Source organism: Schistocerca piceifrons, chromosome 2 (assembly GCF_021461385.2).
Source record: "Schistocerca piceifrons isolate TAMUIC-IGC-003096 chromosome 2, iqSchPice1.1, whole genome shotgun sequence".
Lineage (NCBI taxonomy): Eukaryota > Metazoa > Arthropoda > Insecta > Orthoptera > Acrididae > Schistocerca > Schistocerca piceifrons.
Genome location: NC_060139.1, coordinates 796,232,586 through 796,248,147, shown reverse-complemented (window position 1 = coordinate 796,248,147; position 15,562 = coordinate 796,232,586). Strand labels below are relative to the sequence as shown.

The following is a 15,562-nucleotide window of genomic DNA, read 5'->3' as shown; positions in this document are numbered from 1 at the left end:
GGATCAGTGTGCAAGTAATCAGGACTGCACAAAAGTCTAAACAGCACGTAAATAATGAGTTCCAAGTCAAAGGAGACTTCGGTCAATTAGTGTACGAGAAGTTAAAGGAATCCGACTGCATTATTGAAGAGCAGAAGAAGCAGCTCAAAGAATTATTATTAGCGTATGAAAACGTGTTTGACGAAAGGGCAGGAGTTATTAAGGGATACATATGCCATCTCTACGTTAAGCCGCACGAAACATATTGTAGAACTTTCTATCCTGTTCCCTGGAGGTTAAAGGCTCAAGTTCAAAAAGAAATAGAACGCATGTTGAAATGGGGTTTGATCGAACCCTCTACAAGCCCATACTGCTCCCCATTGTTGGTCGTGCCAAAAGCAAAATGAACGCTCGTAAAAAACATAACAATAAACTGTGTGTGATAGAAACCTTTAAATTGAAATAGTTAATCAGCGACATAGAGTATAGAAATAGTGACTAACTATTATTATCGAGTGTTGTAAAGAAGATAGTGGAAATAGGCTTCACCTGTGGTTTGGGTGAACATAGAACTTTAGCATTGCTAATGTCATCAAGAATGATTAAGGATCTAACTGACCTTCAAGAAGAATGAAATGTTTCCCGCAAATGACGCAGAATAATCAAAAGAGGTTCCGAGTGAATATTCATATATAATATCATGTGAATGCTTACATGTGTAAACGTGTGAAGGGATGTGTTGTGGTAGTGAATCGTGAGTGACGGTTAACGCTGCAAAGATAATTTCCCGCGCAAAACAGTTGACGTCGGCGCGAGAATTAAAATCGATATAGACGATACAGATATGCTTTGTAAGAGACTCGCACCAAACGCGAGGATAAACTGATTCATGTTGAACTCTAAAAGGAATAGGTGTTATAATTAGAAGTTAAGAGTTTTTAATTTATTAATGAATGATTAAAGAAAGTAATATTCATAGATTCAGTAGTAATTTAATGGTTCGTGTTCGTTTGGGAATTTTGTGTGAAAAATCCATTTCCATATATGAGCATGGATGAACACCGTATGAATCAGAGAGTAATTGAAAGAAGCGAATCCGCATTCCTCAATGCTAATAACCTTTGCATTTCAGCACTCAAGCGAAGAAATATATGTATTTAGAATAAAAAGTTTTGAGTACCTATAGCTAAATTATATGACTTATCAAGGAAATATGGATGATGTCTTGGTATAAAATGAACTACACTTTCCATTATTCGATGATTTGAATCCAAAATCTATAGTAAGTTACATGAATCCTTTAAATTACGAAGAACAAATCAGTGATAGAAAATGTGTTAGAACTTTTGGACTTATAAGCACAAGTGGGGAGGCAAAGTCAAAAGGAGTATTCAAAAGGGAGTAAATCGGATGATGCTTTTGGCAACATCATTAGTTAATGGTTGAATTCCTTGAAGTACGTCGTAACAAAAAGGATCCATGAAGCCATAAGGATTTTGCTTTCAAAAAGGAGAATCTTGGACGGTGTAACCTAATCAGTTCTCTTACAGGAAGAGTTTTCCTTTTGGTCATTGCTAATTCTTTTGGAATGAATGTTGCATGTGAATTCGAGTATCCCTGTTCCTTCTACTCTTCCCATTGTGGGCCGCGTAGAAGATCAACTACAGAGGGGGCCGCGTAGAAGACCGACTACAAATGTGGACGCCGGGGACATGCAAGACCCAGGGGAGTTTAGCACCGCAAGATATTGTACTAGGAGCAAGATTGTAAAACGAGAATTCACGTTATTTATTGTAAAACGTTTTTTTTTGCTAGAGGCACAAACCACTCTTCTCCAAATCGTGATACAAATTGATCCCTGTCTTTCCTTTAGAGATCTATTTCAAAATTATATTTTTTTTTTCTTCTATAGGATTTCCTATCTACTATGTACCGTAGGCTGGGGGTCTAGGCTTAAGAGGTTTTCCAAGGTTTCCCTGCTTAAGAAAGTTCCCGAATGGGTAGACCCTGACATCAGTTCATAAAAGATCATCTTCCTTGGTTGTGCACAGCAAACATAACACCTAGATGCACGTAAAAGCAATACAGCCGCGTTACCTGTCTCTTCATTTCTTCTGTCTTCAAGATTTCTTTTCTTCGTCTGTCTCAAATATAATATTCTTTTTCAGTCGGAGGACTGACAATCATCACTTCCGGGTTATCCACGCTAATAGATAGCTTGCGAAGTGTGTTCGGTGAATCAAAATTGAGCTCACAAACTTCGCTCGCTGCGAGGGGCATTGTAATCTCCCCACGGAAAATTACCCTCTAACACGCAATAATTAATAATGGTCAACCAAATCATCCACATGTATTTACGTTTGAAAAGTATCTGATCAGATTTTCTAGTAATATATGCGCCAACAGCTCGTCGACGCCAAGGTATTTTTCTAGTACATTTATTCTTTGGAACAACAGAGGTAGAGAAATGTATGCTCCATGGTTATTATAGAGAGAGAGAGGAACAGCTTCGGAAGTATCGGTTAGAAGATTGTCGGATTGCAAAAGGAAATTGATTTACTCTTCTTCGCGCTAAAGCGAGTGAGGAACGTTTGTGCCGCTAGCGTGATAGGTAAAGAAAAAAAAAACCTGTAAAAGAAAATTACATGAGACTTGGAACCAACAGAAAACGGAACATGTACGAAAATGGATTCAATATACAATTTTCCTCAGAAATAAGGTTTGTGACCATTTTATTCTAGAGTGAATGATGAATGAGTTCTCTATCTGAATCATTGATGATTGTCTGGGCCCTGTAATTAATTGGGAAGTTTCAGCTGTGACGAAGAGAGCCTGCAATCTCTGAGTTTTTTTATAAATCGTCCAAAAAGGCTTCGTCCACATCTGAAATTTTAGATCTGTCGTAAACTGAACGAATTGTTCAAACGATCGATTTTCCCAACTGAATGCAGCGCTTAATAATAATAACAAATGTAAAGATCTTTTCCAGCAAGCCAGCCGCTGAACATTAAGACGAAGGGCTCCACCAGAGATTCTACTAGGCTGATTTCACGTAAATAATATAGTTAAACTGTACATAGATAAAGGAGAGAGAGAGAGAGAGAGAGAGAGAGCGAATGAAATTCGAGAAATTACTCAGAATCCTCCATTAGCATAATTGTTTGTCTGTCTTTTCACGGATCAGCCTAATAAGAAAACACGAAGCCCTAACTTTATTGTACCGATTTATGCGTGAGGGTGTAAGAGCGATAAAGGTGACAGATACACTTCTGTACAGACAAAACATTACACCAAGTTAGCGGCAAGCTGCATTCACATAGACTTTCATCATTTACAGAGTAGAATTCATTATAACAGCTAAGTAGCGGTCTAGGGGAGTTAATAAGAAATTTGCAATAAAACTTCATTTTTTTAAATATAATCAAGACACTGTCAGAAATAGTACTGAAGAGTTCCAATAAAGATGAGAGTAGCAAAGCAGAAGGAATTTAAAAAAAAGTGCTAAATTCCGAGTCCATATCCCTTTGTGAATTCATGCACCAAATATTGAAAGACATCAATTATGCATCCAAAATTCCACAAAAAAACATGATATCAATTTGGACGTGGCAAATAGTGCTTTAACAGATGTTACAATAAAACTGATATTTTATAGCTATGATTTCGAATCATTCAAGTGCAAAGCCAGTGGAACTGTCAAAAAAAAAAAAAAAAAAAAAAAAACCTGACAGATTACAATTTTCACAGAAAACAGTGAAAGAAAGTTAAAAAAAAAACATTTTGATGAACTAGCTTTTGACCACGGATTTCAAAACAGGGAAGAAATATTTAAAGTTACCATTTTCAGAAATGTACTACACTCAATAACAGCTCAGTTAAACACATGTCAAATATTTAATTTCCTAACACCATTACTTTTGCTCATTGTAGATGAAGTAACTTTGTTACAAAAATATTCAATTCTAAGGCAAATATTATGATATAATAGACCCTAATTTTTCTCTTTAGTTTATTAATGAAACTTCCTGGCAGATTAAAACTGTGTGCCCGACCGAGACTCGAACTCGGGACCTTTGCCTATTATTAATATTTATCACCTTGTTCTATCTAAATTGACTATGACATGGACTGTTCACCAATTATGTAAGGATATTATAATTAAAAATGCAATGCTAGAATGCAATATTATGGAAGAGTTTACGACAATTTTATAATTTTATACAATACATGCCACTTCTGCAACAGCCAAAAGATCATTCAGCAAATTAAAAATAATAAAAACTTATTTAAGGAATAGTATGTGTCAAGCTCAACTCCAACATTTGGCACTCAAAGCAATTGAAAACAGGACTGCATCAAGTCTAGATTTAGCAGTAATTACTGTTGATTTTACAAGAAGTAAAGACAGAAAAAAACTGTAAAATACTCTTACTGACAATTACCAATTGGAAATCATAGCTCTAAACAAAATGAGGTTGGTTGGTACAGTACACTGAGCTCACAGCACAATAGTTTAGCAAGAATGAGTTGCTGGCTCTGATGACAGCCCACCTCCCTGCACCTCTGTGCCTTCACAGATGCGCAAGTCCTGACTTTGTTGTTTCCAGAGTGCTTCGCAGTAAGGGGCCATGTTTTCATGGCTGTCTAATTCTTCTTCATTGTTTATTTTTTACTAGCTTCTGCCTGCAACTCTGTTCGGTTGGTATGGACCAACATTGAAAATTATCTCATTGGATTCTTTTGTTGGTATGAAAGTATCCTATGTCCTACCCAGGTTGCACTCTATCCATGTGCAAAATTTCATCCAAATTCAGCCAACAGTTTCTGCATGAAAACATAACAAACAAACAAACTTTCACATTTATAATACTATTATGAAGTATGATTAAATATTATATGGTGCGTTACTCATAATAATTTACTTATAGTAAGTTGGTTTGCCTTATTGTGCCAAGAAGTGAGTAGCAAGAAGCTGATGATGAAATAGTTTTGCATCTTTAAAGTATTTAGTTTAGTTTAAATAGGGCTCCAACTTCATTTTTGCCCTGGGGCCCTTGGTTACATAGCTACACCACTAGGCACAATCAGGTAATCTTTCAGAAAACAGTCTCACTGCTGCACTAACAGTTGGGTACAACTCACTGCAAACGTCAATCATATCCACTTTTTTGACTACCATGTACATTGCAAAAGTTTGAATAGCTTCTAGAACAAGTTGTCTGATTTCTACAACAGCAGAGCAAAGACCGATGGGCCTCAAGCACACAGACAAACATACAAACCACACCTGAGTTACATGTTTACATTTAGAAATTATTTTGTTCCTTGTATCATGTAAATTTTACAGTTAATCCTAAAATGATTCCTTATTGTTAACCACTAATACCTTTAGGGAGTAAACGTATTGGCATGTAAGATGTAAGAGCTCCAAGGTGTCTGAAGAAGCTCCTGCAAGCCGTTCAGTTAACTATTTTACTTGATATTCTTAATGCACATTTCTGTAGAATAAATAATTTTCTTACCTTAACTGTACCATAAGATTATGCCATAGGACAGCAATGAGTGAAAGTATACAAAGTGTGCTAGGCATATTATCTGCAGATTAACACAAGAAGAGAGAATTTCAAGTGCAGATTAGGCAAAATTAAGTAATATACCTGCGTGTACCACCTTGTTAACTCTTAATTATGTTATGTTGTTAACTTTTAATAATGTATTGTTTTTGTATTAAGCTGATATGTCTAAAGGGACAGTAAAATGATCTGTGGATGAATCATCAATTAACCAACTAGTCAACAAGGCTGCAATGCATAGATTTCGGCATAAATGTGACATCAGTGCTTTGGTGACGTGTGGCCAGCTGCAATAATTTTTAAGATGACTATAGATATTTTATTAGTATTTTTTTATCATTGACCCATGCTTTTAGATATACCTTGAGAAAATATTTAAAATAAGTTAAAAATAGCAACAATGTAGGAAAAGACAGGTTGCTACTTCCCATCAAAAAAGACATTTTAAGTTGCAGACAGGCACTATTAAAAGACACTTACACAAAGCTTTCAGCTGCAGCCTTTATCAGAAAAGGAGAAACACACACAAGCAAGCGCACCTCATGCACACATGACCACCAACTCCGGCAGCAGGCATTTTGGTCTGAGCTGCCGGAGCTGGCAGCCAGGTGTGCATGAGGTGTACTTGCTTGTGTCCATGAATGGCATGTGTTTCTGCTTTACCGATAAAGGCAGTGGCTAAAAGCTTTGAGTAAATGTCTTTTAATGGTGCCTGTCTGCAACTTAATGTGTCTTCTTTGCAGTAAGTAGCAACTTATCTTTTCATACATTGTTGATATTCCTACCTGGAGTTTCCATTGTTTAAAATACATTAAGAGCAGTTTCAATATTGCAGAGATGCTGAGTCGCAGATAGGCGCAACAAAAAGACTTTCACACTTAAAGCTTTCAGTTAATGGCCTTTATCAACAATACACACACACACACACACACACACACACACACACACACACACACACACACACACACACACACACACAAATGCAACTCATACACACGACTGCCTTACATTGTTACATTCCATCCTGGATTTTCCATTGTTGGATTAAGAAGAGTTTCAGTATTTAAAAAATGCTCTAGAATGATATAAATTTAGTATGGTATCACATCATGAGGAAAAATCTGAAACACATAGCATAGATTGAATTTAACACATAAAAACATTTAGAACATTAAATTACAAGGTCTGATCAAAAAATTCCAGAACGTTCATAATTTTGCGCCAATGGTGTGTTGGAGCAAAATGCAGTTGGTATAGCAGCACACTCCCGTGTTTAATGTGCAAGTGCTGGAAGCTTCATCATTACATGTCTCCTAGTTATTGTTCAGCGCTGTGTTTGAGTAGAATTTCGAGATGGCAGAGTTAGAGGAGCAGCATATCTACATTAAATTTTGCGTGACATTCAAAAAAACCTGCACTGAGACACACCAAATGAGCAGGAGGCCTATGGTGATGAGTGCTTAAGCCATACTGTGTGTTACAAATGGTTCATGTGTTTTAAAAATGGCCAGATGGAAGTTAAAGATGACCCTCATTCAGGACACCCTTTCACGTTTACCAACACCACTCACGTCAGGAACATCAATGAAATTGTGTGCACCAATCGAAGACTGACTTTCTGAGAGATTGCAGAAGAATGTAACATTTCAGCTGAATCACGTCAGGAAATCCTGACACAGCATCTCGGATTGCATTGTGTTGTCACCGAGTTCATCTCACCGTTTATGGGTCACGACCAGAAAGACCTTCGCCTCGAGAACAAGGTGTTCCTTAGAGAATCAGAACTTCCTGTGCTCCATACAGGAATGGAACAGGAAGAAACCCTAATAACTGGTACAATGGGACGTACCCTCTGCCATGCACCTCACTGTGGTTTGCAGAGTATAGATGCAGATGTAGATGTAGTGATGAGACATGGGGCTACAGTTATGATGTTAAGATGAAGGTTCAATCATCACAATGGATCAGGGAATGTTCTCCAAGACCAAACAAAGCTTGCCAGGCCAGGTCAAATGCCAAAACCAAGCTGATAGTTTTCTTTGACTTAGAAGGATTAGTTCATCACGAATTCGTGCTACAGGGACAAATTGTTAATCAATGGCACTACCAGGGCATATTGTGATGCCTGTGAGAAAATGTGAGGAGGAAATGGTCTGAAATGGGGTGAGACAATTTTTGGCTCCCGCACATTCATCCCTGTTGGTATGTGACTATTACACAAAAAACAAAATCACTGTGTTGCCCCGTGCTCCGTACTCTCCAGACCTGGCCCCTGCCAACTTTTCTTTATTTACGAAGTTGAAAACCCCATTGAAAGGATGAAGATTTGCAATGGTAGAGAGATAAAAGAAAATTCACAGACGGCACTTTGCCTGCGAACCAGCAAGAGGTGTACCAAGACTGCTTCTGCAAGTGGTAAGGTGTTGAAACTCGTGTATCATTTGTGGAGGAGATTATTTCAAAGAAGATCATGTACAGTAAGTAAAAGGTAAGCATAGAAAAACTTTATGGACAAAGTTCTGGAATTTTTTGAACAGACTTCATATGTGATAGGTTGCAGCCAAATGTGTAAGATACCTCAATGACCACATATACCTGGGTCTGCACTTCTTGAGTTTATCATCGAAGAGCTGTCCCTCTGGGCAGCTCAGAACTGATATGTGATTGGTTATCTCAGGCTTTGTGCCATCCTTGGCAGGTGCTAATGAAGGCAAGCAGACTGCATAGTAGGCAGGTGCATGGGCCAGTGCGTGCACAGCGCCCAGTTTGCTGCTGCAGTCCACAGCTGCTCCGCAAGAGGTAGGAGTGGTTGGTTCTTTAGTCGCAGGACTGTCCATGCAGCTCTTGCTCTCCGGGTCATAGCGCTCATCACATTTGTCTGTGGAGACAGCATGTGTGATCATAAAATAGTGTTCACTTGCAAATAATTGTTTCTAGTTTGGTAAAAACACTGGTTACATGTTCAATGTAATACTGTAAGCAGTTGAATAATCAAGATGCTGAAAGCTAAATAAAGAAAACATAAAAAATAAATCAATAAAAATAGTAGAGTGCCAGAAACAACAAGAAAAAGGAGATGGATATGTTTTGGACATTTATAGAAAATGAATGATGACAGGCTGACAAAGCAAATGTTCAAGTGTCTTGGGGGAAAGGAACCTACAGTGAGTTTGATTTGAGAAGTTAAAAAAGATTTAGAAATGTATAATACAAAAGCAGGAGAATCAGCAGAAACGAATATTTTCAGAAGGAAAGTGTTAAATTTATAAGGATTCTGCCATGCCAGAACTGTTCATCGTCTCACATAGTAACCAGTCATATACCAGAATCAAGCAGAGCAAATCTGCAGAGGGCAGTCCAGCAGACAACAGTCAGATGGGTTTGCATACCCGTTGGGCCCATGGGCAGCAGTGTGACCATCAGAAGTTGCTGACCACATGGTCCTACTTGCCTCTGCAGGATCACACAGCTGCAATTAGACTCAGTGATGTTAAGGCCCATAGTGCTCCGAGCCATTTGAGCCAAACCCAGCTGTACTCTGGCACCTTCAAGGCTGTGCCTGGCCAGTTCAATCCTAACAATCTCTCTGGGCCAGGGGGGTGATCATAGTAGTGGTTTAGCAATCAGAGTCTCACTGAGGACCCATCAGCATCTTCAATTCTATATTCCAGCCAGCAATCTCCATCACACAGAGCATCCAGTGCTATCTCAGGCTTCGCTGAGACGTGGCCTCTATACTGGGCACATGTGTGGATTACAGTATTGGCTGCAGTAGAGAGTCATACTATTAATTCTCTATCTAAAATGAATCCAGAAATTGACTTTGATATTTCTTGGAGTCACAAGCCCAACAAACAGTAAGTGCAACTCTGACTTAACCACATACTGTCAATGTAAAAGCTTATTCAAAGGAGGAGATTTGAGTTCATGTGTTTACTAATAAACTTGTTCTGCATTGTTTACCTGGACTGTGTTCTTACTGCACCTCCAGTGGCACAGTGCATATCAGCTGGCAACAAAGTGTTTTGTCATTGAACTCAATTATAAAATGTATGCTACTTCCCAAGTAGATAGTGTTTTCTTACAAGTAATTCTCTGTTCCAGCATGTCTGTTACAACAGATACTACCAACCAAGTGTTGATACTTCTGCAGAATATGCAACAGATTCAAGAACTGCAGCTAGAGAAGACACTGTCAGAAGTCTCCAACTGCTTGTGATGCATCAATTCACTGGTAAAAAGCACTATGTGACTAAGCTTGAATAACTTTTTCTGGTGCATGGTATCATAGGTGACATTCAGAAGTGTGCATACTTTTTAATCTATGCAGACCCCAAAGTGTACTTTTTACTGTAGTAGCTCAATCTAGGGGCTGAGGTTCATGCCCTTTGGTATGCACAGTTGAAGTTTTGTGTATTTGACTATTTTGACTCCTAAGTGCACATCACTGCTGTCTGTAACAAATTTTTCAGCAGCCATAAGCTCAGTGGACAGTCATAGAGAGTATCAATAGCAGCATTATAGAATCTGTCCAGAGGCTGCCATTTTCAGTATGCAAACCCTCCCAGTGCAAACAATCTTACACCACATCCTTAGTTCAGGGCATGATTCCCATCCACTCATCTGATGTAGGGCTCTGCAATGATCTCCTTAAGCTTAAGGATCCCTCATTGGATACATTTCTTCCCATTATTACAGCCTTTACACAACCTGTTAGATCCTCAGCAGTGTTGCAGGACCCATCTCAGATGTTTGCAACTCACCTAACTCCCTGGATCCAGTCTCAACCTCGGCCTTTACACAGGCTCAAGTTGCTCACCATAGGTGAAGACACTTTAGGCACATGAAATGAACGTGGACTGTGCTCACCTATCCCCCCCTCACCCCCCCCCCCCATAATTCAGGAACAGAATAGGTGCCTGGTATTTTTCCTCCATATGTTCTGGGTGTCCAGGCTGCTCTCCCTAGACTCTTAATGCTGATTGTGGTTGTCAATACTGTTCCAGTGGTTTTCCAAATTGATACATGCTCATCAATGACCACTGTTGACTGGAAAACATATCACCACATGGGCTCCCGTCTGCTCCAGGTGTTCTCCAAACTACTATAGAGCTACAACAATGACACCTCAAGGTCACAGGTCAGTTTAGTGAGCATTCTCATGTTTGACGTGATGGGATATGAGCATTCTGGAGTTAGACCCTTTCTGTGCCCTGAGGTTGGAAGTCTATGATTCTACTAACAGTATCCAACTGTTCATGGCCAGATAATACCTACAAGATCTTTGCTCTGAATATGAATCAGTTTTTTCACATCCCTCTATCAGAGCCACAGGATTTGAGACACATGCTGCATTCCTCCCCTCATCTATGCCCTGCTTCTTTAAAGGGCACACAGTTCCTTTTGTGCTCAGTAGTAAGCTTCAGAGTGAACTCCAGTGCCTGAAGGATTAGGATATCTTGACCCCAATCCCCAGCATTCATCGGCCACTCCCATTGTCAATGTGGAAAAACTGAAATTGTTTGTTAAGGATTTGTGGGAACTTCGAAACCACAGTTAATGCCCAGTTCACCATTGGTCCTACCCTATACCTAAGGCAGGAGACATTATGTTGTGCCATACCAGTGGCAAGATCATGACAAAAATTGCTTTGTGTGATGCATACCTCCAACTCTCACTGGATGATGTGTCAAAAAACATCTTGATCAACAGCACTCAATTTGGGATTTTCTGGTACATATAATCAGCTTCCCTTGGCATTGCCAATGCACCTGTTATCTTTCAACACTACTTAGAACATCTTACATGAAAGGTGCCAGAGATGACCAACTACTTAGGTGACATTACTGTTACTGGTAAAAATGCTTAAGATTTAGCCACCGACCTCAACTCCTTATGTGACACACTCCACTGTGCCAATCTTGAGTGTAACAAGGACAAATGTAGTTGTTTCTTACTACAAGTAGAATACTTGGGACACATGTTCAGCACATCAGGGATATGGCGCACACTGCACTACATCCTGATGATTGAGGAACTCCTGGCTCCCAACAACAGTAAACAATTAAAATCCATGTTTGAACAGCTTAACTACTGTAGAAAATTCATTCTTCATGCAATGGCCATTGCTGAACTTCTCCACCAGCTGTTGCAGAAAAATGTTAAGTAGGATTCCTACATGCGACAAGGCTGTCAGAGATCTCAAATAAGCATTTCTTCATCCAACATACCTCAGGACCTATGACCCTTCCAAGCAGTTGCATCAGACAATGGCCTCGGAGCAGTCCTTTCCCATGAAGTTCATAGGATAGAATGCCCTATTGCATTCACCTCCATGATACTAACAAAGTACTACATAATTATAGCCAAATAATGTAGGAAGCACTGGATATTACCTTCGCCCTGAAGAAGTTCCATGATTACATGAATGGCAGAAATTTTGCTCCATTAACCAACCATTAATCTCTTTTGCCATTGTTCAAGACCAGCTCCAAAATTCCAATCAGAATGGCATGTTGTCTCCAGCGATGGGCATAGTTCCTGTCAGGGTACACCTATGAGATACAGTATAGGCCCACAGTGCAGCACACCAATGCTGATATCCTCTCAACACTACCCCTTGGACAGGACCTGGAGATCAACTCCATGCCAGAGCTCTGTTTCCACATGGATACAGAATCAGAAAAAGAGGTGGCAAACTTTCACTTGTATTTGGCAGTCATAGCATGCTGATCATTAGGTGACTCGGTCATCCAGTATCATCAAAATGAACAATCAACTCTCAACGGCATCCTCTTGCTTAAGGGGACAATGGTCAAGGTTCCACAAGCCCTCAGACAAAGCATCCTGCACCTCCCCCATGATGGTCATTGTAGAAATCACAGTTGGGCTGCTTGATTTGTTACTGATAGGTTTGAACAACACACAAGTGTTGCTGAGATGTTTCAGGAATTCAATTGGGAATCCTGGAGGGAAGGTGATGTTTGTTTTGAGGAACACTATTGAGCAAATTTAGAGAACCAGGATTTGAAGCTGGCTGTAGAACGTATACTACCTCCAACATATATTGTGTGTAAGGACCATGAAGATAAGATACAAGAAATTAGGGCTCATAAGGAGGCACATAGATAGTCATTTTTCCCTTGTTCTATTTGCAAGAGGAACAGGAAAGGAAATGACTAGTAGCAGCCACAGGAGGTGACTGGCGCCACAGTCCTACTTGCTACGCAGGATCATGAGGCTGTAAATAGAGCTGGCTGTGTCCTGGCACCTTCACAGTCTTTATGCTGGTGTCCAGGCTGTGCCAGGCCAGTTCATTCCTAACAATGAGCTCTATGGTCCGGGTGCCTATCACAGTAGTGGTTCATCAATAAGAGTGTCACTAAGGAAACATCAGGATTTTCAACATCATTTCCCAGTCAGTAATTTCCACTGTGTAGAGCTGCCAGTGCTGTCACTAGGCTTCGTGAAGACATGGGCTCTGAAATGGGGACATGTGTGGTCTTTGGTCTTGGCCCTTGTAGTGCTTTGTGTTATTAATTTTTCATTCTAAAGTGAATCCAGAAATTAACTTTGTTATTTCTTGGGACCATGAGCTCAACAAACAGTTACTGTGTCATTCAAGAGCAGCTCTGACATAGCCACATACTGTCAACATAAAAACTTACTCCAAGGAGGAAAACTTACTCCAAGGGGGAGAAATGAGTTCTTGTAATTACTAATAAACTTGTTCTGCACTGTTTGCCTGAGGCATGTTCTTATTGCACCTCCAGCAGTGCAGTACATATCAGATTCCAAGCCAAAAGCAATAAGAGAATAGGCATGAAGCTGTCAGAAGAAAAAATAGAGAGAGATAGTGAAAAGATGGAAAAAATTGGTGGAAAAGGAGAAATGGACATGAGATGGTTGGGCGGAACAGAAGGAGGAAGAATTGATCTCACTGTATACTGATAAATTAAGAACACGCTATACTGGTACCCCTAAATTAAGAAACCATCACTAATGCACAAATAACACAAGAATATTAAACAACAGTTAGCACAAAGCTTGAGTATGTCAATTTTACATTAGTGCTGCTCATAACTGCTACGTGAAAACCAAAGGGCTTGCAATCCCCTCAAGTCATTTGCACAAAGCAGACAACTGCATAAGATTTCCTGACATATAAAGCTGTGTGCTGGACAATTATTTGAGGCTTACTGTTGCTTATCAAGAATAATGGTCTCACCAACTGAGTTATCTATGCATGATTCATAACCAATCTCACACCTTCCATTTGTTTGTTCCCATCTCCTAGCTACTGTACTCCTGAGAATCTTTCCCACATGGCTTGTTGAACTGGTGTAGCTAGGGTAAGGGATATATTAGAGAGTGAATTAACCTAGTGTTTGTTTGTGAAATGGTTCCGACGGCAGTGAGTGTTTCTGATCAACTTTAGTGTGCACTTGCTTTGCAGCAAAACAATTTTGATTTGGCTTTGTTTGTAAGCTCAAATTATCTGCAAAAAATATTAAGACACATTTGTCTGTGGGATCACAAATATTTAGGCAGATGCATGGACATCCGAGTCTTTTCACCTCTTTTTCCTAGCATGAATGTTATTGTGTAAGCTCAGATGAGTCGTAATGTTCACAGTACATTACCACCCCCCACCCCCCTTTGCCATTTTACAAACACTTTAGGAGAGGAATGGTGTCATAGGTTTAATAGTTACTGTATATACTCAAATAATCCGCATGTTTTTTCCCGAATTTAAGTATGAAAAACTGTGGTGCGTGGATTATTCAAATTAAGTTTGGTACTGCTCTGCCTCCAACAATAGATCCCATTATACTATTGCATTGTTGTGGCCATGGTCTGTGTCATGTCAGTAGCACAGTAGCACATTAGAAGTGAAGTGTTAACAACATCTTCGAACTTGTTAATTAAGGCTACAAGTTCTCATTTTTGCTTGTACACTGCTAAAGAAAAACTGAAAATTATTGCAGAAGCCGAGAATATTGGAAACTGTTCAGTGGAAAGAAGGTATAACATGAGTGAGGGCTGTATTTGCAACTGGTGACAAAAAACAAAATGCGGCCTCAAGAAACTAACAGTAATTGCTGGGCATTTTTCAGCCAAAAAGTGAAGCATCTGGACCTCAGAAAAAGGCTCTGCGATTATTAGATGAGAAGCAACAATATGGATGCTTGGTGACAAGTGAAATGTGCCAACTTAAAGAACTAGGTGTTACCAATTACAAAGCTAGCCAGGGCTGATTATCAAGATTTTTCAACCGAAATGGGTTAGGAATCCAAAGGAAAACTACCATCACTCATCGGTTTCCATGCGATTATGAGGAAAAAATAGTGCATTTTCATTGTTACGTGATAAATGTGCAACGAAAACAGTCATATATGTTATTGCAAATTGGTAGTGCTCTCAACAACACCGTGAACAGGAAAGGAGAATCAAGCATCATGATATGAACTGGCAGCAGTCAGAAGCAAAGGTGTACAGTGATATTGTGCATAACTGGCGATGGCTGAAAGCTACCACCTTACGTGATTTTTAAAAGGAAAACTATACCAAAAATATCAGTGAAAGGTGTATTAGTGAGAGTGAACCAAACAGATGGATGGACAATGACTGTGTGATTGACCAGGTGACGCATGTTTGGCAACATCGTACTGGTGAATTACTGAATTTATGTAACATGTTGGTCCTGGACAGCTTCCATGGACATACAACTAAGGAAGTGCAAGACAAATTACAAAAAGGGAAAACTGACTTGATTATTATCCCTGGAGGCCTAAAATCCACCCTACAACCACTAGATGTATGTATAAATTGTTCACTCAAAGCTGCACTTAAACAGCGATATACACAATGGATGGCTGATGAAAACCACAAGTTCACATTGAGTGGAAAAATCAAACAGCTAGATTTGCCCAAGATTGATGAGTCGGTGAAAAGTGTGTGGGACTCCATTCTGCAATCACTGGTGGAAAAATTCTTCAAAAATGTGGGTT

General features: G+C 39.5%; 1 protein-coding gene across 3 annotated transcripts in view; it reads right to left on the bottom strand.

Moving 5' to 3' along the window:
• Nucleotides 1–15,562, bottom strand: part of LOC124776395 — a 201,011-nt gene that overhangs the window by 66,986 nt on the left and 118,463 nt on the right. For 2 of the 3 annotated variants that reach the window (XM_047251368.1, XM_047251371.1), the window contains exon 6: nucleotides 8,130–8,430. In XM_047251368.1, the coding sequence (XP_047107324.1) occupies nucleotides 8,130–8,430 (301 nt within the window). The remainder of the gene's footprint in view (nucleotides 1–8,129; nucleotides 8,431–15,562) is intronic. The other variant, XM_047251369.1, reaches the window with a different exon arrangement.